This window comes from Oncorhynchus clarkii, chromosome 28, assembly GCF_045791955.1.
Source record: "Oncorhynchus clarkii lewisi isolate Uvic-CL-2024 chromosome 28, UVic_Ocla_1.0, whole genome shotgun sequence".
Taxonomy (NCBI): domain Eukaryota; kingdom Metazoa; phylum Chordata; class Actinopteri; order Salmoniformes; family Salmonidae; genus Oncorhynchus; species Oncorhynchus clarkii.
Genome location: NC_092174.1, coordinates 25418834 through 25438328, shown reverse-complemented (window position 1 = coordinate 25438328; position 19495 = coordinate 25418834). Strand labels below are relative to the sequence as shown.

At 44.7% G+C, this 19495-nt stretch overlaps 1 protein-coding gene across 2 annotated transcripts in view; it reads right to left on the bottom strand.

The window, feature by feature from the left end:
* The window catches only part of LOC139387454 (laminin subunit alpha-3-like), a 121899-nt gene that overhangs the window by 26944 nt on the left and 75460 nt on the right, over positions 1-19495 (bottom strand). For both annotated transcript variants that reach the window (XM_071133637.1, XM_071133638.1), the window contains 13 exons: positions 17394-17550; positions 17019-17182; positions 16702-16810; positions 16403-16500; positions 11010-11211; positions 10605-10731; positions 10049-10188; positions 8150-8265; positions 6946-7157; positions 6556-6760; positions 6112-6256; positions 5780-5920; positions 755-916 (listed from right to left, as the gene is read on the bottom strand). In XM_071133637.1, coding sequence (XP_070989738.1) covers positions 755-916; positions 5780-5920; positions 6112-6256; positions 6556-6760; positions 6946-7157; positions 8150-8265; positions 10049-10188; positions 10605-10731; positions 11010-11211; positions 16403-16500; positions 16702-16810; positions 17019-17182; positions 17394-17550 — 1978 coding nt within the window. The remainder of the gene's footprint in view (positions 1-754; positions 917-5779; positions 5921-6111; positions 6257-6555; positions 6761-6945; positions 7158-8149; positions 8266-10048; positions 10189-10604; positions 10732-11009; positions 11212-16402; positions 16501-16701; positions 16811-17018; positions 17183-17393; positions 17551-19495) is intronic.

Below are 19495 nucleotides of genomic sequence, written 5' to 3'. Positions count from 1 at the left end.
ATAAAAAAAAAGTGCTTTTATTTTTATTTTAAAAAAAAGGACATTTCTAAGTGACCCCAAACGTATGAATGGTAGGGTATATATGGTATATTTAAGACAAGCTTGAAATGGGCATGGTCTAATTGACTCAGCAACCAAGAACACACATCCAAGTTGAGTTATTTCTGGTTGTTTATTGAAGTTAGCTGGATAACGCATAGATCCTACTTTGTAGTATACCCCCCAGGTCAAAGCACTATTGGTTAGGCTCTATGGCAGCTGCTAAGACTGACTCCTCGTATACTTTTCCTGTTGACACTGAATTCACCACTAAATAACAATTGATCAAATGTTAAAGCTAGAGTCCTTAATTAAAACAATAAAGCGATCGCCGCGCCTCTGTTTTGGTAAAAAAAAAAGATGAGTGAGAAATGTAACCACTCTCAAATTCACAGGCAGAGCTATGGATGCAAGGACTGACCATCCATCATATCAAAATTATAGTTTTAACGCTAGATAGTGTTTGTTTACATTTACATTGTTTACAAACATTGGAGCAAAACAAGCTTAAATTTTGGGTTCTGTCAGTGTATGACAGTTGAACTAACCTCATGAGCCCAAAAATGGATGTAGTAACTAAGGATTCTAGCTTAAAATGCTCAAGTCTAATATAAAAAGACCTTCCAAATGTTACTGAAACATATCCTCTTTATTAAACTGAACTATTCTATCAACAGTACCTGTGCTCCTCCTGAGTCCCACTCGCTCCACTCACCCTGTCTCCCAGGTAGGATGGAGGCGCCACCCAGTGGAGGAGCTGAGTAGTGCCAGGCAGCTCCTGTATGTCTGCTACCACTGTGTTACTGGATGGGTTGAGAACTGATGTCACCTCCTCCTGGTCAGCTCTCTCCAGACGCCAGCCACGCATGTCCACAAACTAGTGGAAGCGGATGGAAAGAGAATTGTACTATATATTATAGCTCTGTGATTAGGTGAAATACCATTATAGGAATAGAATAGCATGCTGTGGTATGCAATGGAGCGCAATGGGTTTATGTTCCGCAGGTGTGGCAAAGCTGTGGGTATATCCAGTCTATGGAATTTGGGTTGATGCAACACTGGTTATGTGGCGAGATCAGTGTTTGTTGGATCATGTGTCTGAACAAGTACATAATAATAATAACACGCCATTTTAGATTTCTATAGACCAGGGGCCTGTTGCACAAAAGTAGAATTAAGACATCCGGGATAAATGACTCAGCTGAGCTCAATGAAGCCAAAACATGTGCGTCCAGGCTTAATTGGTTGCACAAAGACCAAGCCAGGATGAGCAGACACGGATTCATTAAGCCAGGTGAAACCAATCCTGGATAGGTGCGCGCTCACGGCTCACTCAAATAGACCCCGCCACAGATCACAGATTAACTGATTTACCATGGCAACTAGAGCCGCGTACTTTTCCCCGTCGGAAGCACAAATCCTCATGGAGGCATACGAGGAGGTAAAATATATAATTAAGAAGAAAGGCAACACCGCCACAGTGATAAAGCAAAGAGAAAAAGCGTGGCAAAGTATTGCAGACCGCCTGAATGCGTAAGTAGTGCACAATTACACACTCACCGCTCCGCTGAAACATCACAATTACAATTCAAATATTTAATTCACATCTCCAAAAATGCAGTTGTACTGTAATTATGAAACGGTTAATTTTTTTTATTGAAATGCACTGCAGATATGAGTGAAATTGTGTAAAGTAACTCCATCACACTGTATAAAGCTATGATAAAATGTTTGATATTTTTACTGAAAACAAGACAAAAATACCAAGTAATTTTTTTGCAGTGTGACTCCATTAAGTGTGTGTGTGTGTGTGTGTGTGTGTAGATTAAACATGAACGGGCCAAAACGGACATGGCAGCAGGTCAAAATCAAATACAAGAACATTCTGCAGAATGGTATGGTCCCTGACTAATATTTAACAAAGCACAAGCATATATTGTACCCAGAAGGTGCCTGCTCACACATTGTCTGTACTGTTTTAGCAGTGAAAAAGAATACCCACAGACAAGGCACGGGTGGTGGGTCACCAAAGGCTGACCTTACCCCAGCAGAGGACATGGCCTTGGAGCTAAATAAAGGCAGGCCCGTCTTAGAGGGGATCCCTGGGGGGAAAGAGACGAGCATAGGTTCCTCCCAAGATGCCACCCGCTTCATTCAAGGTATGTCCTTCCATCTCTACATGGGATACAACCACATTCATATTGAATCAATTTGGACTGTCTGACTTTGGTTTACCTATTGCCTTGCAGTGTCTGGCAGCACTGTGTTCCTGTTAGAGCCACCAGCACAAGCACCAGACGATGCTGATCCAGTGAGTACTCCATCAAAGGCATACTGTAGGCCTGGCATGTCTTGTCTACTAGCTTCAATATGAATCCGATTAAATGTGATAGGGTGAAGGCCCCAGTGCAGCAGCAACAGCACATGATGGAGACGATGATGAGGAGGAGACCATCTCTCTGGATTCCAGAAGGCATGAGGTATCATGTTAAGACTGTGAAAGTACTATTTACTCTACAATGGTGAGGAGTCCTCATCAAAATCAAAAAATCTAATTTCTTTTACAGGACCCAGATGCTATACAGTGGGAAAACCAGCCTGGCAACATAGTGCGTATTAATAAAAGGACACCACATCCTGCCAAATTCCAGCTGCGCTAATTGTATTGTGTTCACAGAGCTCACAAGCTATCAGAAAGTTGTATGGCAACCACCTCCGGTGCCAAATAGAACTGGCAGACATAGACATTCAGTACAAGAAGAAAAAGATGGAAAATCTTGCACTGGAGTTCGAAATAAAAAAGAGGACAATTAGGAAACTGGACCTTGAAATAAAAAAACTTGAGAGGGAGGTGAGATATGCCTTCAATGTACACTGTATGCTAACTGTAACACAAATGTATTAATCATTATTTTTCTTTCCTCCCCCAGCTCCAAGAAGATGACACAGCTCAAAATAAAAATTAGGTATATTCTCGTAAAGTCAAGTGAGCCATGACATATGAGCTCTTATTGTGAGCACACAGGACGGTGGCATCTTTCTAAGGTTTTTTTTATTTTCCCAGCAATCAGTACAACCAAGTCATCGTTATAAGGCATCGCCCTCTTTTGCCCACCCCCCCCAGCACCAGGTGTGGCCACTAGCCTATATGAAGGCCCAAAATTGTGTGTTCCTTTCTGCTCTGACAATGGCATGCCCATTCGTGCGAGATGTGGTGGATGAAGAAGCACTTGTGCTGAGGAGAGCCTTCAGGTGAGAAAGGGTCTTCAGGGACCGGTTGGACCCACTGGCCTTCCCTGATGACCATCTATATGAAAGATACAGGTTTTCTGCAGATGGCATCAGGTATCTATGCAGACTACTGGGTCCCAGGATTAAGCACCGCACTGCACGGAGCCATGCACTGAGTGTGGAGCAAATGGTTTGTGTGGCCTTGCGCTTTTTTGCTAGTGGAGCCTTCCTGTACTCAGTGGGGGATGCAGAACAGCTGAACAAGGCCACAATTTGCCGCACAATAAGGAGTGTGTGTCTGGCTATCAAAGCATTAGCAGATGTCTTCATCTCCTTCCCTGGCCACAGAAGACTCTGTGACATCAAAGAGGAGTTCTATAGGATTGCAGGTAAGAGGATCTACAAATTACAGGACAACTGTTAACACATAGTAGGATACTCATTACTTTGTGTGACAGGTTTCCCCAATGTCATTGGTGCAGTGGACTGCACACATAAGGATAAAAGCCCCCTCAGGTGCCCATGAGGCCGATTTTGTGAATAGGAAATCCTTTCACAGTATTAATGTTCAGGTGAACATAACTTTTTGATATTGTCCATTGACGAACACTCTGCATTGCCAGTGATGTGCATTGATTGGTGTAATATTCCTCATCTTATGATTTCAGATGGTCTGCAATGCTGACTGTGTGATCAGCAATGTTGTGGCAAAATGGCCTGGCTCAGTCCATGACTCCAGAATCTTTCGGGCCTCTGAAATCTATCAGTGCCTATCACAAGGTAAGCCACACAACCCCTATTTATAACCATCATGGCTGTGTCAAGAATATCACTGTGTTTATGAGGTAGTAATGATGAGATTTTGTGTTGACAGGTGAATTCTCTGGTGTGTTGCTGGGAGACAGGGGGTATGGCTGCCAGCCTTTTCTCCTGACACCTTTCACAGACCCCCAGGAAGCACAGCAGGCCTACAACCATGCCCATGCCAGGACCAGGGCCAGAGTTGAAATGACCTTTGGCCTCCTGAAGGCACGCTTTCACTGCCTTCACAAATTAAGGGTCAGCCCTGTTAGGGCATGTGATATTACTGTGGCTTGTGCTGTCCTTCACAATGTGGCCTGCCTGAGGAAGGAGAGGGCCCCCAGAGTGCCACCAGCCATGGACTGGGACAATCCGGCAATCTTCCCTGATGACGACAGTGGTCGGCTGCTGAGGGACCAATATGTGTTGAATTATTTTAGTTAGTATGTGTGCTTTCAATTTTGGTTAAATATGTCCTGCGGTGGCAGAGGAATTTGGGTTTTTTTGGGTTCGTTTTTTGACGAATTTGGCCTCTTATGATGTTTGTGCGGTATACTGTGTGTAATACAAGGCTGCAGGGAGGCTACTGCATCCATTCATTTGTCTGTTCAGTTGATGTGTATGGATTTGTCCTGCATTTATTTTAGTGTGCAGACATGCAGGGTGTGTTATACACATTCAAAGGTCTGTATATGTATCATTTTGTATAATATGCTTAGATTCTGTGCTTTCCATCTTGTAGAGTCACTGTGACTTCAGTTTTGAAAGGAGCTGATGGTTTACCTGCTTTGTTTTGTCCTTATTCAATAAAGGAACATAATGTTACACATTGTGTTTTTATATTCATATGGAATGTGTATTTGTTTATATGACAGAGTACTAGGGCCACACTGAAGAAAAAGGATAAAGTCATAAATTTATGAGGCTGGTTCTTTCTGCAGAAAAGCTACATATTGTTTTTACAGTTTTGATACTTATGACAATGTGATACTTAATATTCTGGCACATCAGCATGTCTTTGTTTATGAAACCATACTGAAGTACAATTTCACGAAATGCCCCACATCTGTCATTTTAACAACTGTCCTCCTTTAAAACAACTGGTTACAATATTATGACTTGTGTTTTTTTCCCCTCTGTGGCCCTAATATTCTAGCATTTTATATATAGCCTTATAGTCTATGGGAAACTGTAAATTATCTAATGATAGCAACATCATCTAAAAATCATTTTTTATCCAAAATCATTGAAATTAATGATCACAAACGTTTAAATAACAGTGGGTCTAGTTATATGTGATAACAATGTATAGTGAGCAGTGAAATAACTATTGGTTTCCATTTGTGGTGACTGCTGACTGACATTAGGGATGAGATTAAATAGATCCTGGAATTTAGCCTGGTCTGGAGCAGGCTAGCTCCACAGAATAAATCTCCATGGTAATTTATACCATAACATATCCTCCTGCCCCCTATCCATCTTTAGTGCAACCGGATTACGGATCAATTGAGCCAGGATCACCAAGATATCCTGGCTTAATCCCTTATCCTAGTTTTGTGCAACAGGCCCCAGAAACCCAATAATGTATCAATGAAAACACCTTAAAATCTTCACACACACATATACAAACACACAACCATACAAATGCATGCACACACACACACACACACACACACACACACACACACACACACACACACACGCGCACCTTCCCCCTGCGTTTGCGGGTGCTCTGACACTGGCTGTTGGCTCCAAAGCAGAAGCAGCTGATGCAGCCCCTGGGGTGGGAGGGGTCAAAGTGGAAGGACCCGTCTCTACAGGCATCACAGAGGGCTCCCTGGACGTTTCTCTACAACAACAGAAAAAACATGTTAAACTGCGAAAGCCAGTGGTCAAAATATTGTTATGGCGTACGTAAACACTTAAGGGAATTATATGGCAGTGTACAGAGTCTTTCTATTTGTAAATGTACACATACAGTACTGTAGATAATCATTCTTCTTTTTACAAGTAGTATATTTATCGTGTATAGTCAGTCACCTTGCAGAGGCACTGCCCTGTGTCAGGGTGGCAGACGTCTGTTGTGACTCCTCCCTGGTTACAGCTACATGGGAGACACTCAGGGAACCTGTAGAAACCTGCAGCGCACCGGTCACACTGGCGCCCCCCGATCCTGGGCTTACATCTACAGGCACGCACGCGCACGTACGCGCACACACACACACACACACACACACACACACACACACACACACACACACACACACACACACACACACACACACACACACACACAAAGCATGTCAGAACAGGGTCAAATTTAAAGAGCTATGGTCACACTTACATTTTATTTGGAGGGAATAGGCATATACGAATAAACACACAATAATCTAACAATAATTCACAATCACCACATATGATACACACTGGCATTAGTGACACATACTGTATGATGTATGTCAGATCAGACAGAAGGCCACTCACATGCATTGTCCGGTATCGCGGTCACAGTCTCTCCCTGCGTTGGGCCTGACTCCGCTGGGGGAGCAGTCACAGCCCTCACAGCCCACTAGAGGGTGGTAGCTAAATGTCTGGCTCTCACACACATCACAGGCTGGCTTCACTGTCTGGGGCGGGCAGATACACTGGCCTGTCACCTCATGGCACAGCCGCTGGCCACACTCACAGGCTGAAGGGGAACAAAGGATATAGACAGGTTAGGGTAGGACACTGTGTGTGTGTGTGTGTGTGTGTGTGTGTGTGTGTGTGTGTGTGTGTGTGTGTGTGTGTGTGTGTGTGTGTGTGTGTGTGTGTGTGTGTGTGTGTGTGTGTGTGTGTGTGAGAGAGACATTTTAGTAAGTCAAATCCACTCACGTTTGCAGTAGGGGAAGCCGTAGTATCCTGTGGCGCATCGTGTACACTGTCGACCGATGACATGGGGCCGACAGGGACACTGGCCCCCTACAGGGTTACAGGTGGGCCCCGTGGCTCCTGACTTATCACAGTAGCAAGGCAGGGCCCCATCACTGTAGGCTGCTACCAGGGAGCGTGTTGAGACTTGGCAGAACTGGGAGGAGGTTCTAGGGCTGTGGGAAGTTGGATCAGGACGAGAACATTCAGGTCAGGGGTCAATCAAAAAAAGTAATTCTGAAATTCTCCAGTTACAGTTTTTACATCCACACATTTAAAGGTAGACAAAGCAAAATGACATTTCCAAGAGGAGCACCCCAGATATTGAGATGAACGAGACACAAGACTTCGCTCTCACACAGTCACACACAGTATCTGCGCATGTGCACGGGTTCGCCTCACGCTGTTCAGAGCAAAGTTGCCAGGGCACCAAACAGTGGTGTTGTTGCGAAAATGTACCCACTATGATGTTTACTTTCTGCAAATACGTCAAATCGCTGAGTCTATCTTTACAAATTATTTAATCATTTTTTAAAAACTTTTACCCCTTTTTCTCCACAATTTTGTGGTATCCAATTGGTAGTTACAGTCTTGTCTCATCGCTGCAACTCCGTACGGACTCGGGATGTGTCGGAGGAAACACCGTACACCTGGCGACCATGTCAGCATGCACTGCGCCCGGCCCGCCACAGGAGTCGCTAGAGCACGATGGGACAAGGACATCCCTGCCAGCCAAACCCTCCCCTAACCCGGGTGACGTTGGACCAATTGTGCGTTGCCCCATGGGTCTCCCGGTTGAGGCCGGCTGCGACAGAGCCTGGACTCGAACCAGGATCTCGAGTGGCACAGCTAGAAACTGCGATGCAGGCAGAGTCTACCTTTACCTTTAACATGTATTGTAAAAGAGGGCTTTATTTAGAATAACATCCAAGGATGGTATTGTGGATGGGATTCCCTAGGAAGGATATTCTGGTAATATATTAGTGTAGGAAGCAAATACCTCAAATATACTTAAGTTTCAAATAAACATCAAATGATCCTACAATATCAATCATACTCATTCATCTAATCTTCAAATCACTAGCAAAGCAGTTGAACCCATTCCACAAGGCAGGTTGTTTTGCTAGGGCTAAGTCTTGAGAGCACGGTCAGTGAACTGAATACTTACTCTATATAAAAGCCTTGACCTTCACACTGTCTGGTGAAATCAGATGACTTATCCAGTGGCTTCTCTTTCAGTAGATCAGGGGTGTAGCTATCATCAGGAACCACCAAGATATAATCCTGAAGAAAAGGAACAAAACATAACAAATCTTGTCAAAACCAAACGATGCTGTAGGCTTGTCTCTCTGAAATACTTCCACTTTGATACTTATCATAGCTTAAGAAACGGTTTTATCTGACAGACTTTAAATTGAAAAAATGTTTAAAAACAAACAAAAGACTGGGCATTTCAGTGATACGTAGAGCTGTTTTGTTGTTGTTGGTCTGCAGTGGCATACTACGTGGGGTATGCTGCATTATAAACTGGGTGGTTCGAGCCCTGAATGCTGATTGGCTGACAGACGTGGTACTGTATATTCGACTGTATACCACAGGTATGACAAAATATTTATTTTTACTGCTCTAATTACATTGGTAACCAGTTTATAATAGCAATAAGGCACCTCAGGGGTTTGTGGTATATGACCAATATAGCACGGCTAAGGGCTGTATCCAGGCACTCCTTATTACTTAATTAAACACCCTACAACAGGGGTCAGCAACAGGAGGCCCGTAAGCCCAAATAGGCACACAAGTGATATGTAATAATAATAAATATTTTGTTTTGGGAAAAAAAAGACTCAAATCACCAGTAATCCAGATAAAATGTGTTTCATTTAGGAAATCTGTCCCCAAGTATTCCCACAAATAAAAAAAATAGACATAGGGTATGTAATCTTGTCTCTATGTAATTTTCTTTCTATTTTTGGGCTTAAATTTGGTAAATTTGCAGTGTACAAATGATTATAATTGTGTTCCAGACCCCCAACCATCTACTCCGACCCAAAAAATTGGCCCGCATCTAAATCTAGTTGCCTACCCCTGCTCTACAGCAAATACAAACGTAGCTGTGTGTTTTACTTTGTTACAAGGTTGGAAAGCTCTAACAGTGTGCAGTGGAGTGTTGCCAGGTAGAATACAGTACCGCATTGTTGTTGTTTGGGACATGATATAACACAGAGGAGAGAGTCTCACAGTGCCAACCTTGTAAACCTCTAATACAGCATACTAAAGGCCGAGATTCTTGGCTCCTAAATTACACTACAGGCATCACCTAGTCTTTGGTTTTCTTTAAGACAGGAATATCTGTTCACCACCTTACAGTATGGGCAAAGATGATCAACTGACAAACTGTCTCTGTTCTCTTCTACGATCCACATTAACATGCTGAAATGAAGCAGCATTTTTTTTTTTTTTTTTTAATTTAATTTATTTTACCCCTTTTTCTCCCCAATTTCGAGGTATCCAATTGGTAGTAGTTACTGTCTTGTTTCATCGCTGCAACTCCCGTACGGACTCGGGAGAGGCGAAGGTCGAGAACAGACTCAGGAGAGGCGAAGGTCGAGAGCCATGCATCCTTCGAAACACAACCCAACCAAGCCGCACTGCTTCTTGACACAATGCACATCCAACCCGGAAGCCGGCTGCACCAATGTTTTCGGAGGAAACACCGTACACCTAGCGACCTGGTCAGCGTGTACTGCGCCCGGTCCGCCACAGGAGTTGCTAGTGCGCGATGAGACAAGGATATCCCTGCCTGGCCAAACCCTCCCTAACTCCGGATGACGCTGGGCCAATTGTGCAGCGCCCCATGAGCCTCCCAGTCGCGGCCGGCTGCGGCAGAGACTGGGCTCGAACCCAGAATCTCTGGTGGCACCTTAGACCACTGCGCCACCCAGGAGGCCATTGAAGCAACAATTTGGGCATGTATTCTTAGTGGTATGCTAGTATAGACATTGAACATTGCCAGAGTAAGGAATTGACCCAGTGACCATGACTGACCAACAAATTGTATGTGACTGACCAGAGTGAGAGTCTTCCTGGGTGGAACCTTGAGAGAGATGGCCAGGTCTTGCTGGGGAAGGTCCAGAGCAATGCGCCTCTCAGCGATGACCACCTTCCTGCAGCAAGAGACACCAGGGCAGAAGGAGGCGTTTACAAAGCCTGGGGGGAGAGAGGGATGTGGGGGAGGAGCAGAGGCAAGGTAAAGGAGAGAGAGGGAGGAGTAGAAAGAGAGAAGGGGAAAAGACATCAGTTGCGCCACGCGGTAATCCCTCCCCATCAACCCCCATTCCCATCAAAAGTGTGTCCGAGGCCTTTGATCATCTTGTCATGTGGGGCGAGAGTCAGATGCCTAATCTGCTCTTAAAAGAGAATCACCCCCATCACCAGAGACCACTAGAACCCCCCCAAAACCTTTCCTTCTACAACAATACCATAGAATAAGGAACTAGCTACTATGTTCATGACAATTGATCACATTCATTCTTTGTAGATTTCCTGTATCATATACACTATCTATCCAACCATTTCTATCTGGGTCAACCTCTTTATACACCTACATTGCGCACCAAACTCACCAGTCCAGGTGCGTCCAGCCTCCACCCGCACTTCTACAGGGAAGGTGGTGTGTTCAGGTTGGCAGTAGTGAACCACAAACACATACCTGCCAGGAGCTTCCACTCTGGCACTGAAACTGATCTCATTCTGGAGAAACACAACACAGGATGAACACATGTTGAGAAACATCCTCTGGTCAATACCACAGAGACAGTAAGAGAAGAGAGAAAGTGTGTTTGCATAATTTGAAACATGCTCATTATCTAACATACAGCTATAATATATTTAGAACTAAATATGTCAGAGTTACTGCCATTAATGTTAGTGAAGCTGAGGGCTTCATGTCTCAAGCCCCACATGCTTTCCAGTGCCAGGTCCCACTCTAAGCAGCAGCAGCATTATGTGGGCCATCTCCATGCATGTACCTGGGGAGATTTTAGTAGTACCCCTTCACTCTGAACTCCAGGGAGAGGGAACCCCCCTGCCCCTGACTGTCGTCTCTGTCTCCACTCCTCAATCTCCCTCTGCTGGGGGACGACCCGGTGGGAGGAGAGGCGCCCGTCACGAGCTGCATCCAGAACCAGGGCTGAGGAGGGCCTGTCATACTGGCTGGGAACACAGTACTGACTGGAGGGAGGGATGGAAGGAGGGATGAGAGGAGGGGGAACAGAACAGATGAGGGGAAGGTTGGTTAAAGCAACTCTGAGGGCGCATCTAAAATGGCACCCTATTCCCTATATATAGTGCACTACAGTCTTCGGCTGTCTCCATAAGTTAACCTTTTTTGGTTCCAGGTAGAACCCTTTTGGTTCTGTGGAAAGGGTTCTGTCCCGCCATGACCTTAGAGAGCCGTTTTATTTATCTATTTGGTTTGGGCAGGGTGTGATTTGAGTGGGCATTCTATGTTTTCTATTTCTTTGTATTTGGCCGAGTGTGGTTCCCAATCAGAGGCAGCTGTCTATCGTTGTCTCTGATTGGGTATCATCATTTCCCACCTAATGTTGTGGGTAATTATTTATTTTCTGTGTGTGTTTGTGTGTGCCACGGTTGCATCACGTTCGGTTTCTGTTTACCTGTTTTTTGTGAAGGTTTCATTTTATTAAAGATGTGGAATTACATACACGCTGCGCCTTGGCTCATTTATGACGGGGAGTTTGAAGACAGTGAACGTGACAGGTTCGACATGGAACCCAAAAGGATTCTACCTGGAACTAAAAAGGGTTCTTCAAAGGGTTCTCATATGGGGACAGACAAAGAACCTTTATTGGTTCAAGATAGCACCTTTTTTTTTAAAGAGTGCACTTTAGACCAGGGCCCATTTCAGATGCAGCCTCCGAGGGCTTCTGAAGTGTTTGCCAAGCACTACTGGGAAACACAGATGGGTTATTACCAGGGTCAGTGACCAGTTAAAGGCTGTGACCTGTGAAATCTTGAGTAAGCAGCTTTCAAATGATGACATCAGAATAACTATCACATTAATGTATATAAATCCCAACTAAATTACTCACACCACACACAGAGCGAACCCACTGATCCCGCTGCATTCCCCTAAAGACTTCATATTTACCCCCAAAGCCCTTTCCTGCAGTCAAATGAGCTAGTGGCCTCATGGGTGGAATGTTTTCCATTGTTTCTATGTCAAATAGTTTTGTTACATTTCAGTCTTCTGTGATGTACACTGAACAAAAATACAAATGCAACATGCAACCATTTCAACGATTTTACTGAGTTACGGTTCATATGAGGAAATCAGTCAATTGAAATAAATGCATTAGGCCCTAATCTATGGATTTCACGTGACTGAGCAGGGGAGCAGCCATAGGTGGGCCTGGGAGGGCATAGGCCCACCCACTGGGGAGCCAGGCCCAGCCAATCAGAATGCGGTTTTCCCCACAAAAAGGGCTTTATTACAGGCAGAAATACTCCTCAGTTTACTAAGCTTTCCAGGTCGCTGGTCTCAGACGATCCCACAGGTGAAGAAGCCGGATGTGGTGGTCCAGGGCTGGCATGGTCTCCGGTTGTGAGGCCGGTTGGACGTACTGGAAAATTCACTAAAACAACGTTGGAGGCGGCTTATGGTAGAGGAAATGAACATTAAATTCTCTGGCACCCACTCTGATGGACATTCCTGCAGTCAGCATGTCAATTGCACACTCACTCAACACTTTAAGACCCTGGTGAGGATGACAAGCACGCAAATGAGCATCCCTGAGACAGTTTCTGACAGTTTGTGCAGGAATTCTTCTGTTGTGCAAACCCACAGCTTCATCAGCTGTCATCAAACCCACAGCTTCATCAGCTGTCATCAAACCCACAGCTTCATCAGCTGTCCGGAAGGCTGGTTTCAGATGAGGAAGCCCTGTGCTGGCGTAGTTACATGTGTTCTGCGGTTGTGCAGCCGGTTGGACGTACTGCCAAATTCTCTAAAATGATGTTGGAAGCGGCTTATGGTAAGGAAATTAACATGAAATTCTCTGGCAACAGATCTGGTGGACATCCCTGCAATATGCATGCCAATTGCACACTTCCTCAAAACTGTGGCATTGTGTTGTGTGACAAAACTGCACGTTAGAGTGGCCTTTTGTTGTCCCGAACACAAGGTACAGCTGTTTAATCAGCTTCTTGATATGCTACACCTGTCAGGTGGATGGATTATCTTGGCAAAGGAGAAATGTGCTTTTTGTGCATTAGGAACATTTCTGGGATTTTTTATTTCAGTTCATGAAACATGGGACCAACACTTTAAATGTTGCGTTTATATTTTTTGTTCAGTATATATAAAGTGTAATATTGGACTGCAAACTCAAAATTGAATACATTTCAAATATACAGTGCCTTGCGAAAGTATTCGGCCCCCTTGAACTTTGCGACCTTTTGCCACATTTCAGGCTTCAAACATAAAGATATAAAACTGTATTTTTTTGTGAAGAATCAACAACAAGTGGGACACAATCATGAAGTGGAACGACATTTATTGGATATTTCTAACTTTTTTAACAAATCATAAACTGAAAAATTGGGCGTGCAAAATTATTCAGTCCCCTTAAGTTAATACTTTGTAGAGCCACCTTTTGCTGCGATTACAGCTGTAAGTCGCTTGGGGTATGTCTCTATCAGTTTTGCACATCGAGAGACTGAATTTTTTTCCCATTCCTCCTTGCAAAACAGCTCAAGCTCAGTGAGGTTGGATGGAGAGCATTTGTGAATAGCAGTTTTCAGTTCTTTCCACAGATTCTCGATTGGATTCAGGTCTGGACTTTGACTTGGCCATTCTAACACCTGGATATGTTTATTTTTGAACCATTCCATTGTAGATTTTGCTTTATGTTTTGGATCATTGTCTTGTTGGAAGACAAATCTCTGTCCCAGTCTCAGGTCTTTTGCAGACTCCATCAGGTTTTCTTCCAGAATGGTCCTGTATTTGGCTCCATCCATCTTCCCATCAATTTTAACCATCTTCCCTGTCCCTGCTGAAGAAAAGCAGGCCCAAACCATGATGCTGCCACCACCATGTTTGACAGTGGGGATGGTGTGTTCAGCTGTGTTGCTTTTACGCCAAACATAACGTTTTGCATTGTTGCCAAAAAGTTCAATTTTGGTTTCATCTGACCAGAGCACCTTCTTCCACATGTTTGGTGTGTCTCCCAGGTGGCTTGTTTTAAACTTTAAACGACACTTTTTATGGATATCTTTAAGAAATGGCTTTCTTCTTGCCACTCTTCCATAAAGGCCAGATTTGTGCAATATACGACTGATTGTTGTCCTACGGACAGAGTCTCCCACCTCAGCTGTAGATCTCTGCAGTTCATCCAGAGTGATCATGGGCCTCTTGGCTGCATCTCTGATCAGTCTTCTCCTTGTATGAGCTGAAAGTTTAGAGGGACGGCCAGGTCTTGGTAGATTTGCAGTGGTCTGATACTCCTTCCATTTCAATATTATCGCTTGCACAGTGCTCCTTGGGATGTTTAAAGCTTGGGAAATCTTTTTGTATCCAAATCCGGCTTTAAACTTCTTCACAACAGTATCTCGGACCTGCCTGGTGTGTTCCTTGTTCTTCATGATGCTCTCTGTGCTTTTGACGGACCTCTGAGACTATCACAGTGCAGGTGCATTTATACGGAGACTTGATTACACACAGGTGGATTGTATTTATCATCATTAGTCATTTAGGTCAACATTGGATCATTCAGAGATCCTCACTGAACTTCTGGAGAGAGTTTGCTGCACTGAAAGTAAAGGGGCTGAATAATTTTGCACGCCCAATTTTTCAGTTTTTGATTTGTTAAAAAGTTTGAAATATCCAATAAATGTCGTTCCACTTCATGATTGTGTCCCACTTGTTGTTGATTCTTCACAAAATAATACAGTTTTATATCTTTATGTTTGAAGCCTGAAATGTGGCAAAAGGTCGCAAAGTTCAAGGGGGCCGAATACTTTCGCAAGGCACTGTATATCTGACATGGTACAACTGCCTTCTTTTTTAAAGCCCATAAACGTGTGTCTGAGAAGAATACTTTTGTTTCAAAGTAGATTTGTTTAAGACTAATGTACCAAGAAACACTCTGTATGACCCTGATTTAGTACACTGCAGTAAAAGGTTACCTCTCCCTTTCTCTTTGTTCCTCTTACTGAAGTCTAATACTGGAGCCTGGCTCCTTTCACAATCTGACAAAACATCCCTTTTAGTCAAACGCTCACTCTTTCTTTTCTCAGTTTTAAGTCCTTATCTTTGCTCTTATCACCAACACATGGCAAGCTTTTTCTTTTCTCAGGCCTGATCTTTTAATGCTTTCCCTCCGTATTTGTTTTAGTGGAAACAGCAGAGCACCATGAAAGTAAAGGCCTTCTGTAATGTTCAAGTGTCTTGACAATAGATCCCCCCTTCACTATTTTCAATAAAAGATGAACTTGCTAATTGCCTTCAACAATAGTGGAGCCAGGCAGGCAGTCAATTTACAGTCAGTGGGTAAAGTAAATCAGCCAGAAAAACCAGCTGTACAATAACAAAACTGTTGCTGTTGACAGCTAGTCATCAGGAGCAAACATGGTAGTAAATCCTGGCGTGGTCCCTGGCTGTCAGACCTGGGTTCAAATATGATTTGCTTTATTTCATATACTCGTTCCAAAAGTGCAGATGTGCACTTTTGGGACTATTCCATTGGTTCCATTGCACCAGGCAAGCTTAATCAAGCACAGTTGTGCTTTCTGGAGAACAGAGGTGTGTGGGGAGAGGGCCTAGGAGAGGGGAGAGTGGATAGGAGCGGGAGAGGGGTTAGGAAAGGGGTTAGGAGAGGGGTTGGGAGAGGGGTTAGGGGATAGGAAAGGGGAGGGGTTAAGAGAGGGAGAGGGGTTAGGAAAGGGGATAGGAGAGGAGAGGAAGAGGGGTTAGGAGAGGGAGAGTGGATAGGAGAGGGAGAGGGGTTAGGAGAGGGAGAGGGTACAGTCTATACATACTGTAGGAGAGGGGTTAGGAGAGGGAGAGGGGAAAGTGAGAGGTTGGCCCATAGATCAGACAGCTTCAGGTAGGAGACTCTGTGCCCTGCCTGAGGAATGCATGGAATCACACCTGGAAAACAGGTGTGGAAGATAAGCATCTACAATACAACAGCTAGTATCCACCCCCAGAGACAGGGGTACTGGTTGCACAACAGCCGACTGCCTGTAAAATATAAAACACTACCTTTACTGCCACGTTTGGTAATTGCTGCTGATGACTAGCTGTCAAAGGCTCCAGCTGTCTATTTTAGAGAGTGTTTGAAGAAGTCACTAAGTTCTCTGGCAATCGAAAAACATAGTATTATTATATAAAATGGCTTACCTGTCCTCTGTGAAGCGTCCATGGATAGATACACAAAGCACCTTGGGGTCCACATACTCCATGGAGAACTCCTCCGCAGGCACTGCATACACTTTATACTGAGAGGAATATACAGTTAATATAGTGACAGGAAATAAAAGTATACTTAATTTTAATATAAACTTTATAAACTCGCTTATAGGGACGGTACCCTTCCTCTTACTAAATAACATGCACACTTCAAAATAAGACATGGACGACAAAGCAGAAGAGGATGCACAAGTTATTGTCATGCAATGAGAGGCGTAGTTCATTCTCACCAGCAACAGTGAGGCTGTGGAGGTCTGGAGAAGGAGCTCGGCCTTATGGGTAAGCTGGAACACTGCCATGCGATTTATTCCATCTACTGCCACACTCCGACACAGGAAGCTGTATTAGGTAAACACTCTCAATGATCAATGGCATTATAGAGCTGGAGAGCTGCATTAAAACAGGTTTATTACACAAATGACACACAAATGACTTGCCAAAACTGCCTCTCAAGTACATACTATATAAACAATATATTGTGTTCAAGAAGGACAGGAATGAATAATGCATGCATGAATACACACTCACATACAGTAAACCCACAAACCTGAATTGGCAGCTGTAGATGTTGGCTCTGGCCTGGATCTGGATCTCTGATTGGCCAGTGATGATCAGGTTGACGTTCTGGACCGTGTCCACCTCGCTGGCATACTCCAGGACCAGGATGTAGGGACCGGGGCGAGACACACGCAGGTTCAGCTGTAACTGGGCCTACAGGACACACACAGACATAGGGGAGGTCAGATACATTCTCCCAGTGTCACACTGTCAACATACCGTCAAACTAGAATATTGTTTTTAACCATAAACTATCCAATCATAGCAACAAAAAGTATGTTTGTGAGCGTGTTTGTGTGTGTGCGTATGTGCAAGCATGCATGTGTGTGAGCGTGGATCAGCAAAGCCCCAGACCTAGACCCACCTGTCTCCCGGTGAGAGAGGCCATGTCAGGGTGGTCTGGGGTGGGCCGGCGGACACGAGCCTGTCTGCTCCTGCGTCTCCTCCGGCTGGAAAACTGGCCCTGAGAGCCCAGCACAGAGCTCAACCTGTCCATCGCCACATGCTTATACAGCAGACAGCTGGACCAAGGGAGGGAGACACAAGAGTGGTTAAAAGTCTGGGGATGACATGCATTTAAAAAATAAAAAAAACATTGGAAAACACAGAGGAGACAAAGACAACATCACTCAGTCTACAGCATGTACAGTACAAAATGTTTTTTGTAAGATTTTATAAAATATGTATTAACAAAACAAAACATACAAACAACAACATAACTCAAACATATGTATTTTTTTAAAGAACGTCTTCGGTGGGTTAATTGCTATTTCCAAGAATAAGAATATAAACTTTGGGAGCCATGCCATCCTGAAAAAGTTTTGTCTACCCAGTAGATTTATGGGAAGATTGTTCCATTTAATAAGGTCTGGTTTCATATTGTTGAGTAATGGGATAAAGTTATCTTTATATCTTTGTTGTCACTTTTTAAACATCCTAAGTAATTGATATGTTTTGTAGTCCACTTAAAGGATTGCTGTAGATCATGAGTTATTTTTATTTAGCCTATTGCCATTATTTCATTTTTTTCCCACGTAAATTTCATATCCTGAGATTTTAGAGTATTCTGAAAATATTTTTAGCAGGGGGGCATTGACTTTTCAATATTGGTCAGGTATATCAGAAGATTGTCTGCAAATAAGTTTAGTTTATATTGTTTACCAATACTGATACCTATTACCTGTGGGTCCTGTCTAGTGGTTCAACTGCCAGTACAAGCAGGAGGGGGAGAGAGGACATCTCAGTCTTGTGCCCCTTTCTAAAGCAATTTCATCCGATAATGTATTATTTGTGTATATTTTTGCTTTAGGACATTTATATAATATTTGTATTAAAATGTGCTATTTCAGATGGAAAGTTAAAGCGTCACGTTCGTGTTGTTATTTTGTATAGTTTGTTTAGTGTCCGTCTTTTAAAAGTAACATGTATTCATATCACGCTGCGCCTTGGTCTCTTCCATTCAACGAACGTGACAGAATAACCCACCATAAGGACCAAGCAGAGTGAATGGGAGGAACAGTGCTTAATGGAGAAATGGACCCGAGAGAAGGACGAGTGGGTAACAACCTGGGAGATTGAGAGGTGGTCGATCGATCCAGGGAGAGTGCCAGAGCCGGCATGGGATTCTTTGGAACAGTGCGAGGAGGGATACAGGAGAATGGAAGAACGGCAAAGATATAAAGGTGCATGGCTTGCACGGAAGACCGAGAGGCGGCCCCAATATGTTTTGGGGTGGGGTTACACACGAGGAGATTGGTTGAGTCAGGAGGGAGACTCAAAGCCAACTCCTTGTGCTTACCGTGGGGAGCGTGTAACTGGTCAGGCACCGTGTTATGCAGAGACGCGCATGGTGTCTCCAGTGTGCTGTTCTAGCCCGGTGCGCTCTGTTCCAGCTCCTCGCATTGGCCGGGCTAGAATGGGCATCCAGCCAGGAAGGAGGGTGCCGGCTCAGCGCTCCTGGTCACCAGTATACCTCCTTGGACCAGGTTATCCTGCGCCGGCTTTGCGTACTGTGAGTCTGCACAGCCCAGTACGTCCTGTGCCAGCGCCTGCATTTGTAGGGCGAGTATAAACATCCAGCCAGGACGGGTTGTGTCAGCTCTACACTCCAGACCTCCAGTGCGCCTCCATAGCCCAGTACGTCCTGTGCCTACTCCCCGCACTCGCCCTGAGGTGCGTGTCCCCAGCCCAGTACCACCAGTGCCGGCACCAGGCCTCCAGTGCGTCTCCAGGGTCCAGTACTCCCTGTTCCTGCTCCTCGCACTCACCCTGAGGTGCGTGTCCCTAGCCCGGTACCACCAGTACCGGCACCACGCACCAGGTCTACAGTGCGCCTCGCCAGTCCAGAGTGTCCGGCGACGGGCCGCATACCGGGACCTCCCGCGACGGGCCGCAGACCGGGACCTCCCGCGACGGGCCGCAGACCGGGACCTCCCGCGACGGGCCGCAGTCCGGCTCCGCCAGAGT